Source organism: Triplophysa dalaica, chromosome 20 (assembly GCF_015846415.1).
Source record: "Triplophysa dalaica isolate WHDGS20190420 chromosome 20, ASM1584641v1, whole genome shotgun sequence".
NCBI classification, from domain to species: domain Eukaryota; kingdom Metazoa; phylum Chordata; class Actinopteri; order Cypriniformes; family Nemacheilidae; genus Triplophysa; species Triplophysa dalaica.
Window position 1 is genome coordinate 11,420,574 of NC_079561.1, and position 20,027 is coordinate 11,440,600.

The window sequence follows — 20,027 nt, forward strand, 5'->3', positions numbered from 1 at the left end:
ATAAACAGTGCGAAACTCCCAGAGCAGTTTAACTGAAATTACAGTCACATTAGTGGGAGATAAATTAAACGTTTGCTCTCTTTGATGTTCTGATGGGAATGAGAAATGTGTGTGTGTGTTTAACCCTAAGCTGTGTACTCATTTACACCCTCCAGGCAGCAAGCTTTGAGATGAGCAGTTTCACGAGTCTAAATTGCACTTTTGAGGATTATCTGTACATTTTCACTGCCCTCAGGATGACAACAGGCTCTCTAAGAATATCTGTTATTTGTATCTCAATTACATCCAATGAATTGAATGAATGTGATAAAACAAATTGGTTTAAGCATGCACACAAAGTCTCCTTGTTGGTCATTTAGAGAGGCAACGTTGACCCAAACGCTGTCCCTCAGGATCCTGTGTTGGAGTTATGCAGTCTGTGTCCACTTCAATCAGAGTTCAGACTGAACCATCCGTAACACTATAACCCATCAAAGTCCCACAGCATTGCATAAAATACTCCCATGGCCCACCGCTGTCAGATTCTGGCTGCTATCCTATCAACTCCAAGGTCATCTGTGAGCATAGAAGAGGGCAGAGGAAGTCTCAGTGTTTGCCTTTGGGACGGATGAAACGCAAGCTGAGCCCGGAATGTCTTTCTCCTTCCTAAACTTCACCTTTTGACTTTTTCTGCTGTACCTTAGCTTCAATGAAACTGATGATTTTCCATATTGAGCACACACACTTTCTTCTCAGTACTTCTTTGCGGTCTGCTGCCTGAAAACCCTGCTGGAGAACAGTCTTAGATTGGTAGGAATTTCCAGACCGGTGCTGGTTTGGGCAAATCTTGAGGTTGGTGGTGGTCCGGTGGTTCGGAATGACTTTCAGATTGAGCAAGAAAATCTTATAAATTGACTCTTTCTGCAGTATTGAATGGATTTGATCGCAGACTTTGTTGCAAAAATGTTGCTTTTGTGTTGGGAAGAGACATCTGCGGTACCTTACATGCCGTCTGTTGTAGACAGGGTGCTTTACTCCCGAGCAGTTTTTAATCTCAAAAGGATTCATATTTAGAGTATAACAAAATAATTTTTTGTGTATCATTTTTAGTTAATGCTACAATCCGAGGTATTCGCCTTGAGCAAGCACATAAACAAGGTCATTGATTGGTCGGATTTCACAGGATATTTCTGTGTTTTTAAACTTACAAAGACAAACGCTGTAAAAATGTCACCGTTAACAACTGAAAAACAAAAAAGTTCAAAGCCGACTTAAATTTGTTAATTAAATCAAACTGGCTTAACAAGTAATTTGCACTTGAATTATATTAAATTTACTTAAAAAATCTAGTTGAATTTTATATAACTCAAAATGTTTAAACAGTGCCCAAAACCCCTTTAAAACCACCAAAACAGATAAATGTATACCAGCTTGTTTCTTAGCTTCTGTTTCTCAACAGGGTAACACTGAAGTACAGTACAAGCTTCTTTCCCAGGCTTCAGATGTAACTGACCTGCAAGCACCCTTAGGAATGGTGCACTCCAGTGTGAAAGACCTGGAATTCCTGTCTCACACCCATTCTCCTGTTTTCTTAAGTGCTCTAATCTTCCTCATCCTGTGTGAGATGCAAGGCCATGGCAAGCTCCCCTCTCCCATCTTTCTCTCTCCTTTCTGTAATGGCTCTCAGCTGAAATCACAGTCACGGCTACTCGTCATCAACCAAACAAACCCTGGCCAGATTGCCCTGTAGCTTTATTATCGCAAGCCAATCCTGGGCCATTAGAGGGCCAATGGGTACCTCCATCTCACTGCAGTGAACAGGACAGAGCTGTCAGTGCTGATGGGGTTTAATGGCTGCGTTGTTGGCCCATTTGAAAATGGTTAATGTCTAGTCTGAAGGCCATAAATCAACAGCTCTGACGGAATTGTGGCTGGCTGGAAACTCTGCTGTTGTTTGCTTTACTAATTGCGATTTGTAGCGAGCGGAAAACTCTCACGTTCTTTCTGGTAAAGGTTCACTATAACACGCTGTCAGGAAATGCATGCAAGGATGAGCGGATCAAAATCTGATAATATAAAGAATAGAATCATTTAAACATTGGCTTTAAAACTATAACTGAAGACTTATAATGGAGACCCTAAAGTAAATTCAAATGAAATAATTATTATACAGTAAAGTTTTAGTTGTGATCACATAGTATTAGGATTATTGTTTGTTTATCTATCATATTTAATATTGTTATTTAAATGATAATTTATTCCACTTCACAAAGAGTGAAAAAGACAAATTTGTCAAATTTAGGTCACATTTTCACTAGAACTTCTAAACTGCACTGAATGGTAGCACGCTGTTCATATCAGACTGGACACGACTTTTGTACTTGAGATCACTAAACCGAAACCTAGACAAGACCATAGGGTGTCGTCGAGACCAAGACCAAGACTTTGAGTGACCAAGACAAGACCAGCACTCCTAAAATTAATTTAAAAGATCCACATAACACTACAAAGTCATATTTATTACAGAATCATGGATTCCAACTCTTCTTATCTATTCAGTAGCACAATAGCTGTGTTCTGATTTGTACAAGATTCGTTTGGGACTGACGAAAATAAAGCAAAAACTTTTACTGTTTTACTGTTTGTAATTGTGTCTAAAATACAATCATTTATCAACTCATGGTTTATTGAATGATTGCATAAAATCAATATCACCTTTTCAGATCAAGACAGATGTTATAATATACAATATTGCAATCACTTTTGTATTCATTTTGTTGACAGATCTGAGGCCGTTCCCATATTCATCTCTTACCGACTAAAAAAGAAAAATCGTAAAATAAAAAAGACGCTTTTAAAAGCCAGAAGTTTAACATCCAATCACATTAATTATGTTAATGCATAAATCAGACAATGCACCTATAATTTAGTTTAATTCCCACAGTTGAGTTCTTGAAATAAAATCCAGAGACCACTAAGTCTGAAACCAAGAAAAGACCGAGACCAAAAACAGTCGAGACCGAGACAAGACCAAGACCATTAAAAAATGCTCTTGAGACTGGTCATTCAAAAAATGATCCGATTTTTAATCCAGCGTGGGACTTTGAATGCTCCAGCGCACTAGGCCGTGATGACCTGTAAGCCCCTCTCTTGCACATCTACTTTGACTGTGTTTTCAGCTAAGCCTCAGCATCTTTTATTTTCTTTGCAGATGCCAGCTCAAACCTAACCAAAATTTGATTAACATTGCCTTTTTTTGCTGCCTCTGCTATATTCTCTGGGGCCAAAATAGGAAACGAAATCCACAAGGTATCACATGAAGACCAGCTGCGATTTTATTGTAACCAACCCCCTCGACAGACTCAAATCTGCCTTTGTCCCGTCTCCAGTTTTATGACAATAAGCCACAATAACAAAATATAGAGCTCGTGTCTCTGGCGGGCTTAAACCTTGGAGAAGTGCAAAAGGTTTTGCTAGTGTGCGCAGTCCACTTTTAGGTCGTGAGTTTTTATGAGACACACTTGTTGCTTTGTTTCTGTGAGAACGTGGTTGACATCAAGTAAACTTTAATGTTATGTTTTGAGCATTTTGAAAAGACAACATAATCACTGATACAACAATACAGACAGGCAGATAAGTATCAATAAACACAGAGAGGTAAACTGTGCTTCGGCACATCTTACATGAGCACGGTGGTGTACAGAATGGAAAAATGATGAAATTGACCTGGAGCGAAATGGAGAGATCATCATAGTTTACGATACAAGGGGGGGTAAATGATGTCGTGGCGTAATTGTCCAAGAAATACAGAGGGGAATTTACTAAACACAAATCACAGCAAAAACACACAAATCACTTCTTGACAATGTTTGGAATTCACATCTGTTTGGTGTATGTTTATACATGTAATTTGTGTATTTTCACACAAAAAAATGTGTTTACGTTTCAGCCAAAGTGAAAATCTAGGTGACGAGAAACAGTTTGAGATAAATAAATAATTTTATAAACTCTTACGTGTGCACCCTTACGCAAAGAAAATTCATTTTTCTACACATTAACTGTCAATTTACTACATCGATAAATAAAAAATATATATAATAACATATTGTGAATGTTGATCAATATATTGAATTAAAGGAATTTAAGCTTCATAAATTGAAAGATATGAGCACTTGGTTCCAATATAAGGAGATTAATATATTTATATAATATATATATATATCATTACATTGTGTAATATATTGGATTTTATTTTCCAGTTTATTCTCATATATTTTGATCAGTAAGGGGGAGGGAAGGAAGATTTGGTTAATATTGAAAAAAGTTATTGTTGTCATATGATGTGATACCTTCTTGAAGGCACTCATATTGGATTATGGGTAATTTGAGGCTAAAGCATTTCATTTCTGCGCCACTAGGTTCACCAAACCGAATGACTGCTCTCAAGCGGTTTTCTTGCCTGCCATTAGTCAGTCGAACATGAAGCCCCCCAAACAAACATAACTGGTTAAGCACATTATCTTACACTTTCAGGAAAACCCTAAACCAGCTCATGTTCAGCTCAAACCAGCACATGACCTGCTTCAACCAGCACAAACCAGCTACCATGCTCAAAACCTACCTTGCCAGCATATGCTGTTTTTTTCGACAGTGGACACGTGACATGAAAATGCAAGCGGTGAATTATTTTGATTGACGCCTGTCAGTGCGCATGACAGTGCTGCAGTCACCTACCGCAGAGCGCTGGATGCTTTTCCCGCTTCGTCCTGCCATAATAAACCAGAACCCAAGTGTCAGCCCCCTCATATGGAGCAAATTATACAGCCCCTGTTGCTAAATCCATCAAACAACCCCACAACCCCCCACCACCACACATACGTACACAGTGTTGTAATTTGTAAATTGTCTTTTTCAATATGATGGTTCTCAGAACAACACGATGTGATGTGAGGAGATGAGCTACGAATATAACCCTCCCCACACACACTTACGGCAGGAGAGAACCGCACACGGAGAACCGCCCTGTGTTCACATCCCAACAAGCTTCTGCCGAGCAGATGAGCAAATACAGACACTGGCTCATATACTGTATATTCGACATGAAGGCCGATGACATGCACTTAAAATAACATGGAGCGCGCAAAGTGCCAAAAAGCGCATGACACACAGTCTGTGCTACACAGCAGCAACCTGTGCCTCAAATCAACCCAAGCTGGAAAATATGACTTTTTAAAATCCAGTAAAGTGAGCGGTATGCCTTTTAAGATCGCTTTACACACATCAGACGAAATCGTCTCCGGAATATAAATAGGTCCATTAAAACACACCTTACAGACATGCAGAATTAGACGTGTTGTGGCAGAGCTCGGCGAGGCGCCAAAACTGCAACTACTGTATTTAGATATCCTACACCCAAGATTCCCAGACTTTCAGCTGTTGTCGTTGCGCATCTCAAGACACCTTTTTCATTCTGTTTCTATTTTTTTATTAATGCAGTCTTTATCATATTTATATGGTAACGCTTGAGATTATGGCCCAAAATGTACCAGATTGTAACAAAAATATACATCTACAGTACATATCTGTAGGTAAAAGGGAACAATATTCCAAGTTTGGGGAATAATGAAAACAGGACGTTCAAAAAGATATTTATACTGTAAGTATTTTAAAACTAATGAGTTACTATTCAAATGTCACGTGGTATGCATGGCCTACACATTCTTGGCGTAAACATACATTACATTTTTGCATGTACCCATAGATAAGCTGCTGTGATATTAGTTAGGTACGGGGTTCTTATTTTATTATTATATCAAACATCAATTAAAGGGAAATGATGTGTTCAGTTTTTGCACAAGCAAAACAGGACGAAGGAAGCAGACTGTCTGTCAACTGTAAAGAGTTTTGAGTTTAGGAATAAATTCATTTGATTGATTTTGTTGGTCATGAATAATTTGTTTTAATTAAGAGTTATTGTGAGTTATTTGGATAAGTTTTAATGTAAAATGTGCAAAATCAATGTTGATCTTTTGAGACTATGATCAGGTAGTTCAAGAGCGGTCTGCTTTGGATGTTTATATGGCCTGCAATTCCCTCATAAATACTTTTTTAAACTTTCCATACCTTCATCCCTTATTGCCCAAACTTTGCAGATTGTTCTTCTTTATCTATAGATATGTACTGTAGAGGTACATTATTGTAACAATGAGCTACGCGGTAAATCCTATTTAATTATGAGGTACATTGCGGGCCATAATCTAAAGCGTTAACATTTATATCTATTTTCCACATATAGGTTTAGCGATTTGGATATTGCCACTGAACTTATATAGAGTAAACTTATAAGACTAAGCATGCACATTTTCTATGAACTTTATTATTCACACACAGTCTGAGGCAAAATGGTGCCTTTTACGTGAGAATATCATATTTAATATACAAGTAAACAAAATGAGTTCAATTATATTTTTGGATGGAGCCATCTATTCTTTACCCCTGAGGACTGTTACTAACCATTTTGAGGAGTGTTTCAAACGCATCTCTATGGTCACTGTGCAGCTCAAGTTAAATAAATAACTACGTGAAGGTTGCCACCCACCTATTTTTTTGATTGTCTCCCGGGGCCATTGCTCCCCCTCTCCTCACTCTTTAATTCTCCGCTTTTCTAATCCCTGTCATTAGGCGTTCATTTAACAGTGGAGGCCGACGCGTGATTAAATAATCTTCATAGCTCTGGGTTTGTCTCATATCCTGTAATTAATGAAGGATAATTGAAGCGTCTTCAGACCGCAGGATAGAGATGGATGACTGTGTGCGAGTCTGCATTTTAGAACGTCTCCCTTAATAACCGACTGTAATATCACACTGTACTGTATAGTCTCATTTACCTGGAGCCTTGGCTTGCCACGATACTGTGATCTCATTGCCGTCAGAAGTGTGCGGTGAACTGATGACATCTGTTTTTAAGTCATACTGTACCTAGATTGTTCCTGGAATGAAGAACATTTGTATGTCAATCATTGCGTAGTTGTTATTATGTGCAAACATACTTGGCAATAAAGCTCTTTCTGATGCTGGTATTAAAATATTGCAATTCTGATTATTGTTATGATATGTTTTTACATATGAGAATTTAAGATAAAGGAGTCAAACCCATGACCTTTGCGCTGGTAAGGCAAGCCCTAGTGCGGGTGAAGATGTACCAGATGGTTAAAGGAACACACACAAAATGTCATCATCCTCCAAACCGATCTATTCGAAGCAGTCGTCAGCAGATCTCTTTTGCTGCCGACCACGCTTGTGTCTACCTTCAACCGTGCCTTGCATGATTGTTTTAGACAGACTATCAAGCCGGGTGATCTGGCCAAACCACTTCAGCTTGCGTCTTTTAACTGTGTCGAGGAATGGTTCCTGAATAAAAATACAGTATAAAATACTGGTTAAAAAAGCTGGATAAATGGCCGTAAAAATGCCCACTTATGTAAATATTTAATCCTTCATGCAATAACTAGCATTCCAAGCTAACTATAATAACGGACTGTCACGTAACTGCAACATAATTTGACGACCAAACTTTCTTGAGAATTCTTGACGTTTTTGCCAAAACTTAAATTTGTGACTTTGTCAGTACGTAAGTCGGTAAATACTGTGACGTTGTGACAATATCACGATTAATTATTGACAACGTCAGGAATTTATGTTGTGGGAACGAATTTAGGAATTTCTCTTTTCCGGTTGTTTTTGTGTTAAATAAATGAAATTGACAACACAAGTTGAGTTAAAAGTAACACTAAATGTGTTGTACCAGGAATAACAGAGGTGTGTTCTGGTTAACTCAACACAAAATAATTCGTTTTTAAGAAAACCGTTTTTAGAGTGTACAGTTTAAGAGCTCAACTAGACCATATTTTTGAATGTCTGGTGTACTCATTTATAAAAAAATCCCTTCTTAAGTAACAGGACAGGCCTTTTATTTGTATTAATTTTTAGTAACAGAGTACCGCAGACCCAGAATGACCCGAAACACATTTATAAAGTGCTTAAAGTGCCTGTGTTTGGGTGCTTCATGTGCTTTAACTGCAACACTGAGGCAAGTACAAAAAATTACAAAAATCTGAGCGATAACGATCACACTTTCATTTTGTTTGAAACATGTATCTCTGAAGTAACACGCCATCGACCTTAAAGGGGTCGTATCAGGAGGAATCACATTCTCCTTCATCTTTTGAGATAGAGGAGCTTGATGAACTAGGAAAACATATCGCAATGCAAAACGTCCCCCATAAAAATGTATTGAAATTAAACTCTTAAAATGTCACACAGATAGACACATAAACATGTGATCTTCATTTATGTATCAGTGGCACCTGTTGGGTGATTAGAAACTGTTGCGCGCACTCATGGTGAGAATTCCGGAACCATCATTCCTGAACACCAAATGAATGAACTGTGATATGATGGACATTAGTAGTGTTTCTGATTGAGTGACGCATCTGATGATCTGTATATCCATCTGAAGTGTTTTTAAAGGCACAAAAAACTGTCCTGTCCTGACAATTGTTGATAAAATCTTAATTGTGACGATTTATTTGCCTCAGCTGAGAGTTCTCAGCTGTTGTATTCCATAGGACAGCGGTACAGTTTTACATTCACACTCATACTGTAAACACGCTCAGATAAGCTCCTACGTAAAAATCCCACACCCTTCTCAAGCGTTTGCTGATAACTTGTTCTCCGTTCTCCACTCTTCTCTCATCTTCACTTCATCTGAGATAATGCCTTTTGGATAGATGGGAGATGGCAACCCAGCCAAGCAACACCTTTCACAAACAGACGCGGAATTTAAACCCACCCCATCCACCCACATTTTGATTCTTTTCTAGGAACCAAAACACAGTGTCAAACTTAATCTCATTGTTCCGTGTCTGCAGCTGTCTGGATATCTCTTACACTTCGTGTCCGATTAGATTGAATGTTGTTTGACCCCCCTCAAAATATTAGATTTGATCTAAAAATGTCTCACATTATACGATAAGATAGCTCACCATTTTTTTGACAAAAGTTAAAGGGATAGTCCAGCCAAATGAAAGATTCTGTCATCATTTATTCTACATCATATCATTTAAAACCTGTATACGACTGTGGGACACAAAGAAGATATTTGAAGAAATGTTACCAACATTCTTTAAAATACCTTATTTTGTGTTCTGCAAAAGAAAATCATACAGGTCTAGAATGATGAAAGAATTGCCGTTTTAAACGAACGCTTGCATGACGCTCTGTTGTTTTGTTGATATAGCCTACTTTGAGTGTGTAAAAAGTGCAGTTTAAGTTTGTCTCGGAATGTGTTAACATGACATGTTTTGTATTATATTAAATTGAAGTCCTGAAAATGAGTGTTATGATGACTGAGAATGTCTTTAAGGTCTTTAATCTTATCTGTTTTCTTGCGATTTTCATTTTTCGTTACTCTTATCAGAGATGTATTGCAGGCCAGACATATCAAAGGAATCTTTATCTCATTTCTCACACAAGTGCCCTCATGGGACGGAGGGTGAGCTCTGCGATAAAGATCTGTGTAAATGCCATAAAATCAATCTGATGTTTTACAAGGGAACCAAAAGGGAGCGTGCGCAGGCCGCTTCCGCGCAGGTCACTGTTTATAGTCATGATGAATACGCTCTGTGGAAGACGAGGTCACTTTCAGAGAGCTGCCGACAGTTTGGGTTTCAAAGCCACAGGAAGTGCGTTTTCCATTTACAGATCCTGCTCAGGCTGGGATCCAATCAAAAATGATTTAGCCCTGGAAACGCTTTCCATCACGCTATGAAATCGATCTGGTAGGAAACTGTATTACGAATAACGTGACCCGGATTTTATAGAGCTGAAACCGCTGATATTTTCACCAGTCAGACAATTTGTAAAGGCCAATGGTTTAATAATGCAATATATATGTGGTTAAGGCCATTTGTTAGAGTACACTGTAAATTTGTAAATGAATCATTTTTTGGCAACAACCAAATGATGTGCTTTAAAATACACATACCCAAATCTAGTGTGCGTTATCTAGTATTCCTTAAAAACTGATAAAGTGTATAAACTGTTATACAGGACAAAACATGATCTGCATGTTTATTTCATTACAAAAAATAAGTGGACTTCAACTTGATAATTTAAGTATACATTATGTACTGTAGTAATATACAGTATACTAATATCAATGTAGTAGTAGGCCTACTATGTAAATGTACTATTTCAATACTAATAGGGATGAGTAGGCATCTATTAAGAAAATAAAAGTAAACTTATATGTATACTTTAAGTGTAACAATAGTATCCTGTTAAGGGATAGTTCACCCAAATATAAAGATTCCGTCATGAATTGCTCAACCTCAAGTTGTTCCAAACCCTTTCAAATGTTTCTTTTAGGTTGAATACAAAGAATGCTATTTGAATAAATGTTAGCAACTGAGATTTCTGGTGCAACATTGAACGCTTTTACATGCACAGTCTTACTCCAATTATGCTTAATAAGCTGATATATGTAAGGTCATGTAAACCCGTAAAATGGTTTTCTTTGATCGGGGAAAGGTCATAAACGGCTTAAGCAAAAACCGAGTACGGTATTTTTTGCCCTTTTCTCCGATTTCGCGCTGCCTGTAAATGCCATTACGGTTTTCTCTCTTTTTTTGTTTATGTACGCATGTCTGACGGCGCAATTGTAAAAGTCCCATATGGAAGTAATAGTTAATTAACGCAAAAAAGTCTACTCTCGAATCATGCAGTTGATGTAGAAATGTCAAAATGAAAATATATTGTTGCATATGCAAGTTTTGCGGACATGAGAAGAAATACAAAAATGACTGTTATCCCGCTGCATTTTTAATTACTAAACAGATATACCGATATAACCGATATATATATCATTGTTGATATAACAGGTATATCGACAATGACGTCACTGCACCCGAGAAACCCGGCAAGTCTCAAACTTCCATGTAAACCCTGGTTTATGCGTATCCAGTTTATTACTATGCATGCAAACACGTGAAAACAGGTTTCTTTTAAGCTGATTTTGATAGATATCCTTTTATTTCGTGCAAGTAAACGCACTCAATGACTACAACTAAGATTATTGTCAAAGGTGCTTAAGAACAGTTTGTTTTCCTAAATTCCTCTAAATATTTCTTTTCACTAAATGTTTTACTTTAAAATGTAGAGAATTGTCGCAAAAATCAACTCTGTTGCAAATATAATGAACCCGATGATCTGCTGTAATCTGGTGAAGGTATCTGTTGATTTCGGCAACCGCAGATTCAGTGTGGGATTATGGATGAGGAAAACACTTTGCAATTCAAATTCCTCAGTAATACATACAGCCAAGTTTTGAGGGAAACAGAGTAAACATTAAGAGTTCCACCAACGTCCTATCACGTCCTTATTTCCCTGCTAACAATTCTCCTGAAACTCAATAGCTCGTAACCAAAAATTAATAAAAAACGACGAGCATGATTAAAGTTTTACGGTATTTTGGTCCCCAATGAGGCATCTAACAGAAGACAGATGGTTTGCAGGAGGAAATAACATTACCCAGCCTTACCAGAGTTCTTCGCCTCTGATTTGAGCTGCTTGTTGTCAACACGGCCTTCAGCGGTCCAAAACCATCGGACGGCCTCCACCTTTTTCCGCACGATAGTTGAGACGCAGACGATTCTCGTAAATTTCTGCCAGTAAACATGCGGTTGCCACTTTACGAGGTTGCAACTGATGCTAAAAATGGACTGTGGCAGCAACAATGGAGCTGTTGATGACTCTTTTCACAACCAAATGTGCTCCGACACTTAATTTTAACAAGCATCTGTGGTGAAACTGGCAGTTTAAAAAGACTCCGTTCACACTCCATCTGAGAAAGGTTATTATGTTTTAGTAAATATGTCTCAAGACACTTGTGCCCAGCAAATGACATCCATGTTTTTCAAAATACGGGTTTTTGTGTAAAAGTTTGGCGCCGAACCCCAATCTGATCTTTTCCCACCAATAGGATATATTTCCGACACCTTTCATGAACTCAGCATTCAATGATCTCTTGAAATAATTTGTTGGGGGCATGTTGGCCAGTGTTTGAATCTCGAGCAAGCACTAGTGAGCTGGCACGGGTTATTAGAGGTTCAAAGAGGTTCTGGTAAACTTATATCAGGACTGGTTTAGAACTTAAATCAAATTACCCGGAGCATAGTTTTATTGTGCGGAGGTTGCTCTTTCATCAGTGCCGTTCTCATTTATGTTTAATTTAAGTATCAACTCTGTCTCAGATGTTTCTTTTTAACATTAATTCCACTGGCAAAAATGTAAATAGAAACAAGAGCGCATGGCTATGAAACTAATGTGGAGAACATTGCTCATATAATTTGATCTTTGTAGGACTTGATGAGAAACTTCTAGGTCATGAAAAGCATCATACATTTCATTGTTCAATAGATTCATCATTGTGAATCTTCCCAAAAGAACACACAAGATATTGCCACAAGTGGTTTAGGAAAAGGAGTATCTATGCCTGTAACGCGAGGGGAATACATAGAGCAGAAAGCTTTAGTGTTTAGATACATAACTGAATTATTACTAGGGATAAAAGTTGACCGCAGAGCTGGAAAGGGCTTCCAGCAGAACAGCTTGCTGTGGTACGTGCCTGAAACCCCATCCGACACGCATCTGAAACCATCACTGGCCTGTTTACATGGGGCGAACCGCTAAGCCCGGCAGACTCCAAATCTCACACTTGTAGTTTTTGCTTTTTTAAGATGTCCCTGTCACACGTTTCCCTCTTATGTCGGTCTATGCAAAATCAAATGTTTGTGAGTATATTGCAGCACATGGCTGCATCAGAAATTGAGTCTGTGGAGGAGAAAGTGGTCTGTCACAACTTGAAGTGATAGCCATTGAAACCTCATTAACTTCATGGTTCTCTGGTGATGAGTGCATGTGTAGAGGTTTATTCATCATTGAGTGGACCAAATGTTTTCTACAGCAGTAAAAAGGCAAATATCTAGTTTGATATAATGCAATATTTGTGATTTGTGTGTTGTTTTATTGTGTGTTGTGGCAGAATACACTACATTTGAATGGTTATCAACATAGAAAAATGCTTCTTGCATGAAGAACCATGTCGTTTTCTGAATGGTCCAGTGATCAAGTTTAGTGGCATCTAGTGGTGGGGTTGCGAATGGCAACCAACGGCTCACTCCACCACTCAACCCTCCCTATCAAAGCACAATGGCTAACACGTTTTCGCTTCTACAATGAAGGAGATAATGTATTTAAGAAAAGCACTTTTTAGAACGGTATGCGCATTTAGGGCTACTGTAGAAACAACATGATGAATAGCATGTAAAGGGGACCCACGGTGTATGTAGATAGATATTGCTCATTCTAAGGTAATAAAAACATAACGGTTCATTATGTAAGGTCTTAATACACCTCTGAACACATCACAGTAATGTATACTATATTGCTCTATGACACACTGGACCTTTATGAACTGTCAGAAGTGTCAGTACAGGTCATGGTTTTGTTTTCCATTAATGTACTTTTGCACAACACACTTGTTCTTACGTCAGAGCTGTCAAACCCATCACATTAGCTGACTTACATGCTACACACAGCCCTCAACAACTTCACCTCGTCGAAGGGAACCATTTGGCAAGATGGTTACTCAGGCAGGATGAGGCAAAGCGGTACGGGTGGTCCCGTATAGGTTGTCATGAGTCTTTATGAGGCTTCAACAAACTATTCTCAAACTGCCACCCAGGCAAAAACCGACACGGATGCTTATTAGGTGATTTGTTTGATAAACAAATTGATTGGACTGGATGGGTGAGCCCACAGCTGGTTGATATTTATTCAGACTCTCTCCGGGAAGGTCAGGGGTATCTGCGGCGATGCTCAGCTCAGCTCTGGCTGGAGTGCAACTTATGAAATCTTACTTTTTCGTTTCTGTATTTGGTTTAGAGGGGATTGTAAAGAAAGAAAAGAAATTCGGCACAATCCAATCTGTAATTTGTCACTAAAATGACATAGCAAAAAGCGCTCATGCACTATACTGTACACCTTAGGTGCATTTTAAATGGCTTTTTTGAGGTTGTGTGTGAAAGCATTGTTCCAATTTATTTATATGTGCGCTCCTTTAAAGACCCCCAACACTTTTTTCTACTTCTTTTAGTGACACTCAATCCCCATTCCATAGGGATCATCTTCCCCTCCATAGCAATTGTACCCAACGGTATCTTTGGCATTTAATATTCTGTACACTTAGTACTAAGACAATCCTGTGGCCATCTGAAATGCATTCAGATCCTGGATTCTCTTTCAAAATGTGTTGACATGACATGCAAAAAAAGAGTGGTATGCGAGCGGTAAGCTCGCAAGCTAAGAGCCAAAGAGATTCGAACCCCAGATGCCGCTGCTCATGCGTCCAAGGAGACCTCTCGCCTCCCCGCCAGGTTTCGAAAATGTTTTGCTGGGAGCTTTCCAGCGCACACACATCTGCTCACGCGTGCACACTTGTCTTTATGAATTCAGCAGATTCTCATCCTTCTGCTAAAGTCATCAATGTGTTGGACTGTAAATGAACCAAGCCACTTCTTTTGTCTTTCCACAGGAGGCTTTCAGGCAACCACCTGAGACACATCCCTGGCTCCGCGCTTCAAGGCCTCTACAATCTTAAAGTCCTGTAAGTAACGAAAGACAGTTATTAAGAGTATTTCAGTCAAAGTTTCTACGGAAAATAATATTCAGAGTGATTCATTCAGAAACAACTTTTATAGGAACATTCACCGCAAAATAAGAAACAGAATGTGTGACAGGTGAAGAGTCAGGTTTTGTTTCGTGGTCAGTGATCTTTGCCCCTTTTGTTTGTTGTGTTGCTTACTAGATAACTTTTCTTAGGTAATCTTTTATGGAACTAAACTCATGGACTTATGGATTTTAAACTGATTGACTTTCCTTCTTCTGCAGAACACAAAAGAAGATATTTTGAAGAATGTTCAAAATTGCCCCCCATTGACTTCCATTGTATGAACACAAAAGCACAGAGACATTTCTCATAATATCTTGAGTTCCACAGAAGAAAGAGTCATATACAGGATTTGAACCACATGAGGGTGAACAATTGATGACAGACATTTTATTTTTAGACGAACTGTCCCGTTTAGATTGATTCAAAGCATTTGTGGCACACAGTAAAAGGTTTTAACGATAAGGTAATTATAGTATTTTTTATGTATTTTAAAGCAAAATTTTGCATTTTAATCCAAGATGATAGGCCATCTAGACCGGTTTACCACTGAACAGTAGCAGGTCAGACTAGAAATGAGCACAAATCAGGAAAGATCAATTCAACCAGCCTGAGAAACAAATTAGAAGAATCTACTCCAGTTAAAATCTGTTCAGAATAATTTAAGAGTGAAGAATTCACATTGTGTTATTATGACAGTAGTGTTGCTCAGACCAACAGTAAATATGTCTTAACACGTGCAGAATGTTTAAGTCTTGTGGTTCTGCTTTTCAAACTGTGTATTACTATGTATAATTCCGCTTTAAGTGCCATCGTTTCTATATATTTATTGTGGTATTCAGCATCACACAACAAACACTTGATTATGCTTAATTTCAGACGGACAGGTGTCTGTCTCTTTTCCACTGTCAGAGCCCAGCCCTGGAACACCCTCATTCACCCCAACATTCTGCCAAAAATGTCCACACCTGGCTCAAGCCACCCTTTTTCTTTCCTGAAGGGAGAATTTGAACTGTATTTCTAATTATTCACCAACCTAGCCTTTTATCACATACCTCTGAAAAGTGTACTGCCAAATCATATCATTTTAACGGCCCAAAGTGGAAATGTCTCTATAATTAACCTAAATACTCTCATTTTTCTCTTCATCTTGTGCCATGATATTTTCAGTAATTTGACTGTTCATTTGTCTACATTTCAAGTGCTCGATGAGGACATTAATGTAGACAGCAGGCTAAAAACATGTTTGTTGTCAGAAATCTTATGATGTGGGGCAGGCAGAGACTGGGTTGGGCATTACAATAGTAAAACGTCTTTGCTTTCTGTATGCTTTTGTACTGCTCACTATCCTATTCAACTACCAAACTTGTCAAAGGCACGAGTACTTGACCTCCCAATGCTTGTTTAAAGGTGAAATGAAACGGAATTGAAAAAAAGAGTAGTGATTTCAAACAGGTTCAAAACACTCCCTCCATTTGTCATCAGTCGGACAAACAGATTATCCCGCCCCAAATTCACTCTATTGTTGGCATGTAACCACACGATGATGCTCAAACAAACAAACTCTGGTAGTCACAGTGATTACAAAATCTTTTTAATCAAATCAAATAATAATCCTACACATTAAGCAAAGACTACAAATTAACTTAAATATTGATAAAACTGAAAAACAACCAACATATTAAATCAAATAAAAAAATCAACCACATGTTGACTAACATTGAAAATGCAAGCCAAATATACAACAAATCTCATGGAAACAACATTAGCTTTTTGCGATGTGTCTTATTTTTGACCGTTCATGTCAATTCATATAGTCTCTCGTAATCATGATTTGCTTTCAAGCAAATTATGTTAGGTTGGGGCTGTGGCTTTTTTCTTGTAATCATACGTCTTTGTACGATTCACACGATTCACAAATTCGTACGAATAAGCCACCTCGTAAAATAGTTACAAATTTGTGTGAGATCAGGTTGAGATATTAAGTAAAATTGAAAATGAGACCTTGTTAGCTACGTACACAAGCCTCTTTATCGCAGTCTCTGTTTGAAACATAAGATTGCAACATTATTTTACGTACTTTTCTTGAAGTTGACTCAAGTGAAATGACCGATTGATTGATTCCTGAGAAATCGTCCCGACAGCTCAAAGTTGATCGTTTTAAGAAAAGATCTTCGGACACTTTTTCCAAAACAATGTTAATATGTCTGTATTTGTACTCCCTGAAAAGTTACGGAATGAGACTTTTTTAAAGACATATAAGGATGTCCTATAACATTATTTAAAACTTGACCATGAATGTAATGTTCAGTGAGCCGGTCAGTTTCACATTATAATGTGTCAACAAAGGCCTAAAACTGCAAGCAAAACAATGTAATGAAAATCTCATATCAAGAGAAATTGTTAGTCAAAATACAGTAATCCCACACAACGTTTAAAGTTCAAGAAGATGAATAAATACTTTGTTGCATTCGAGCGACTAAAGAATTACAACGTCATGTCTGCCGGACATTTGAAGTCTAAGCTCACAATAGCTGTGGTGGCACCATGATTTCCTCGATAAGGGCATCCTGCCCACAAAGGCATACTCATTCCTTCAGACACAGCTTGGTCAAATGTCAGGAGTTTGATTTGATTGAACATGATAAAGCCGTCTGCCTTGTAATTAAAGCCAAGCGTCTATGACTGCATACTCTCACGTTGGAATAATTTGCTTTGTTCAAAGAGCTTGGCGTCATTGTTCTACCACTTCCTCCTCCTCTTGCTTTCTTATTCTACCAGTCCTGTGAGCATGACATCAGTGGCCCACCCAAGCAGTCCCCCCATTCTAATTCTTCTTGTTCAGTCTTTTCACCCCTCCTTTGTTCTGGTTTTGTCCATTGAAAAGTGCACCACACGGTATCTGAAATCATACCTCCTAACTGATTGATGTCAGGTAACCGCACGTGAAATTGCAGCCGTAAACTGGTCCCCTCTTTCCCTTGGGAGTTATATCCTCTGACAGGCTTTTTCGTAAAAGCGACCGAATGGCACTCTTTTGACAGGCCTTAGTATTTCTGATGTATCGTCCACCAAATTACACATATGGAAATTCTGACTTCTTTACAATGTTACACATTCTCATGCTTAACATGGTCAACTAATCAAAAAAACGAGTTGGGCGTATTACATAGTATTTCTGTACTCGATACAGCTTTATCTGTCTTTTATAAATTTGATCAAACTAAATACTCTTCGAAGATACGAAGTATGCAATACTACTCTATAAATACTCAATATTTTTGAGATAAGCAGAAACCGCATGTGTTAGGACCGCTTTAAATCAGCACAGCTACAGGAAGCCATTGGTAATTGCAAGCATGCTGTGACATTTACTACAACAGCATGATTGTTTTTATACAACAGTTCCACTTTACTATGCAGTCTCATCCATTAACATCCACTTACAAAGAACAATATATTTTTGAAAAATGTATTCATGTTTTTATGTTAATCCAAATATAACTGTTTATTGCATAACTAATGTAGTGAACAAATGCAATTAATGCAACTTACGTTAAGTCTTACCAAACATTTTACCATAGTCACTATAAATAAACTAAACTTAAAAACATAAAGCCAATCCGTCTCATTTCTCTGTCGGCAAAAAACCCTGGCATTTCAGAAACACATGACAAAAAAAACTTTTTAGTTCCTGCGCTGCAAAATAAAGTTTTAGTGTTTTTGTCTTTTCCAGTTAAAATATGTAACCAAAACATGATACATTTACTTGATTAACAAAGTGCCCCAAAATAGACGTCTTGTTTTTACAAAAAAGATAATCATATTTTTTTTATTCTGTATATTTAATTCAAGTATATTTTATTACTCCAATGGCAGATTAAATGGTCTTTTTTACAATATTTCTAGTTTAAAGTTGTTTTGAAAGTTCTTTCAAAAAACAATATCCCTAGACATTTTATTTCTCAAATAGATGTATCTTGGTGTTTACATTTGTATGTATTTGTATTATATTATTTACAACACGACCAATAATTTGATTCAATTTAATTTTATTGACTGTATGTTTGCAGGATGTTGCAGAATAACCAATTGGAGACACTGCCCAGTGAAGACCCGTGGGAATTACCTAATTTGCTTTCTCTGTAAGTATCACTTGCTTTAAATGATCACAAACAAACTTGGGCTGTTATGGAGTATATGGAACATTGGTGTTTATTCAAGCAACATAGGACAGGCCAGCATGCCAAGTGCAGACATCCTAGTTTTTACAACAGCTCTTAGATTAACAGCTAGAATAAAACTGTCTGAATAAGACTGTCTGAATTTAAATACAGGTATCTCATGATATTTTTAGAAGACCTTCCCTTCATACAACAAATGGTGACTTTAACTATCTGATAAGATATAGCAGCTGAAAACATCATGAATTTGTTTCAAGTTCTGTATCAAATAGGCGTAAGACAGTAGGTGTTTTCATTAACTCTATCAGATGTAGTCTCTAGCAGAAGGAATATGTGGTCTATTGCAGTAATCGACACGAGAAGTTCTGGCATTTCATTCATTTCGCTGTACATGAGATGAAGGAAAGCCCAGTTATATATATGGACTATTAGGTCCTTCATCAAGAACTCTCCACAAGAGAGTATAAAGCTTGCAATTGCAAACAATGCAAGCTTTATGGCAGTGGTAAAACAGGTGGTTCTTTGGCTAAACATATGTCAGGCAAATAGATTTTACAATTCGCCTTCACTGCACTACTATTTGTGCTTTAGCTGTAGCATTATGTAATGAACGTTTTGTGTCTCTTCAGGCAGAATATCAAAATCACACTCAAAAATCGATTTGAAAAGCATCTGCTAAAACAATACATTAAATGTAATGCAAATGTTTTGCTCTTTTCTTGGCTTTTTGATAGATGGCGCAAACAAAGAAGCCATGTAAGTTGACCAAACAAATCAGAAACAGAGTAGAAGTAACAAAAGCCATATTTCTTGTCTGTACAATCCCATATAGTACGAATACATATTGAAAAGAATTTAGCTGTTATGGGTTCATTGGTTTTATAAAAGAGCTATTAACGTTAAGTTAACTCACAACAGAGACAAATATGACATTCGTTCAAGACGCTAGAGGAAGATAAACCGTGACTATGTCACATATAATATCAGAAGAGTCAAAGAGAGGAACCATTACAGGCCTGTTGGCGCATCTGGAACCCATGAGGAACCCGCCAGACACTGCGCTCTGGCTCCTAAGC

The 20,027-nt window shown here is 37.8% G+C and overlaps 1 protein-coding gene across 2 annotated transcripts in view; it reads left to right on the forward strand.

Moving 5' to 3' along the window:
* LOC130409246 (leucine-rich repeat-containing G-protein coupled receptor 6) overlaps nucleotides 1-20,027 on the forward strand; it is a 76,402-nt gene that overhangs the window by 32,693 nt on the left and 23,682 nt on the right. For both annotated transcript variants that reach the window (XM_056733108.1, XM_056733109.1), the window contains exons 3-4: nucleotides 14,633-14,704; nucleotides 18,841-18,912. In XM_056733108.1, the coding sequence (XP_056589086.1) occupies nucleotides 14,633-14,704; nucleotides 18,841-18,912 (144 nt within the window). The remainder of the gene's footprint in view (nucleotides 1-14,632; nucleotides 14,705-18,840; nucleotides 18,913-20,027) is intronic.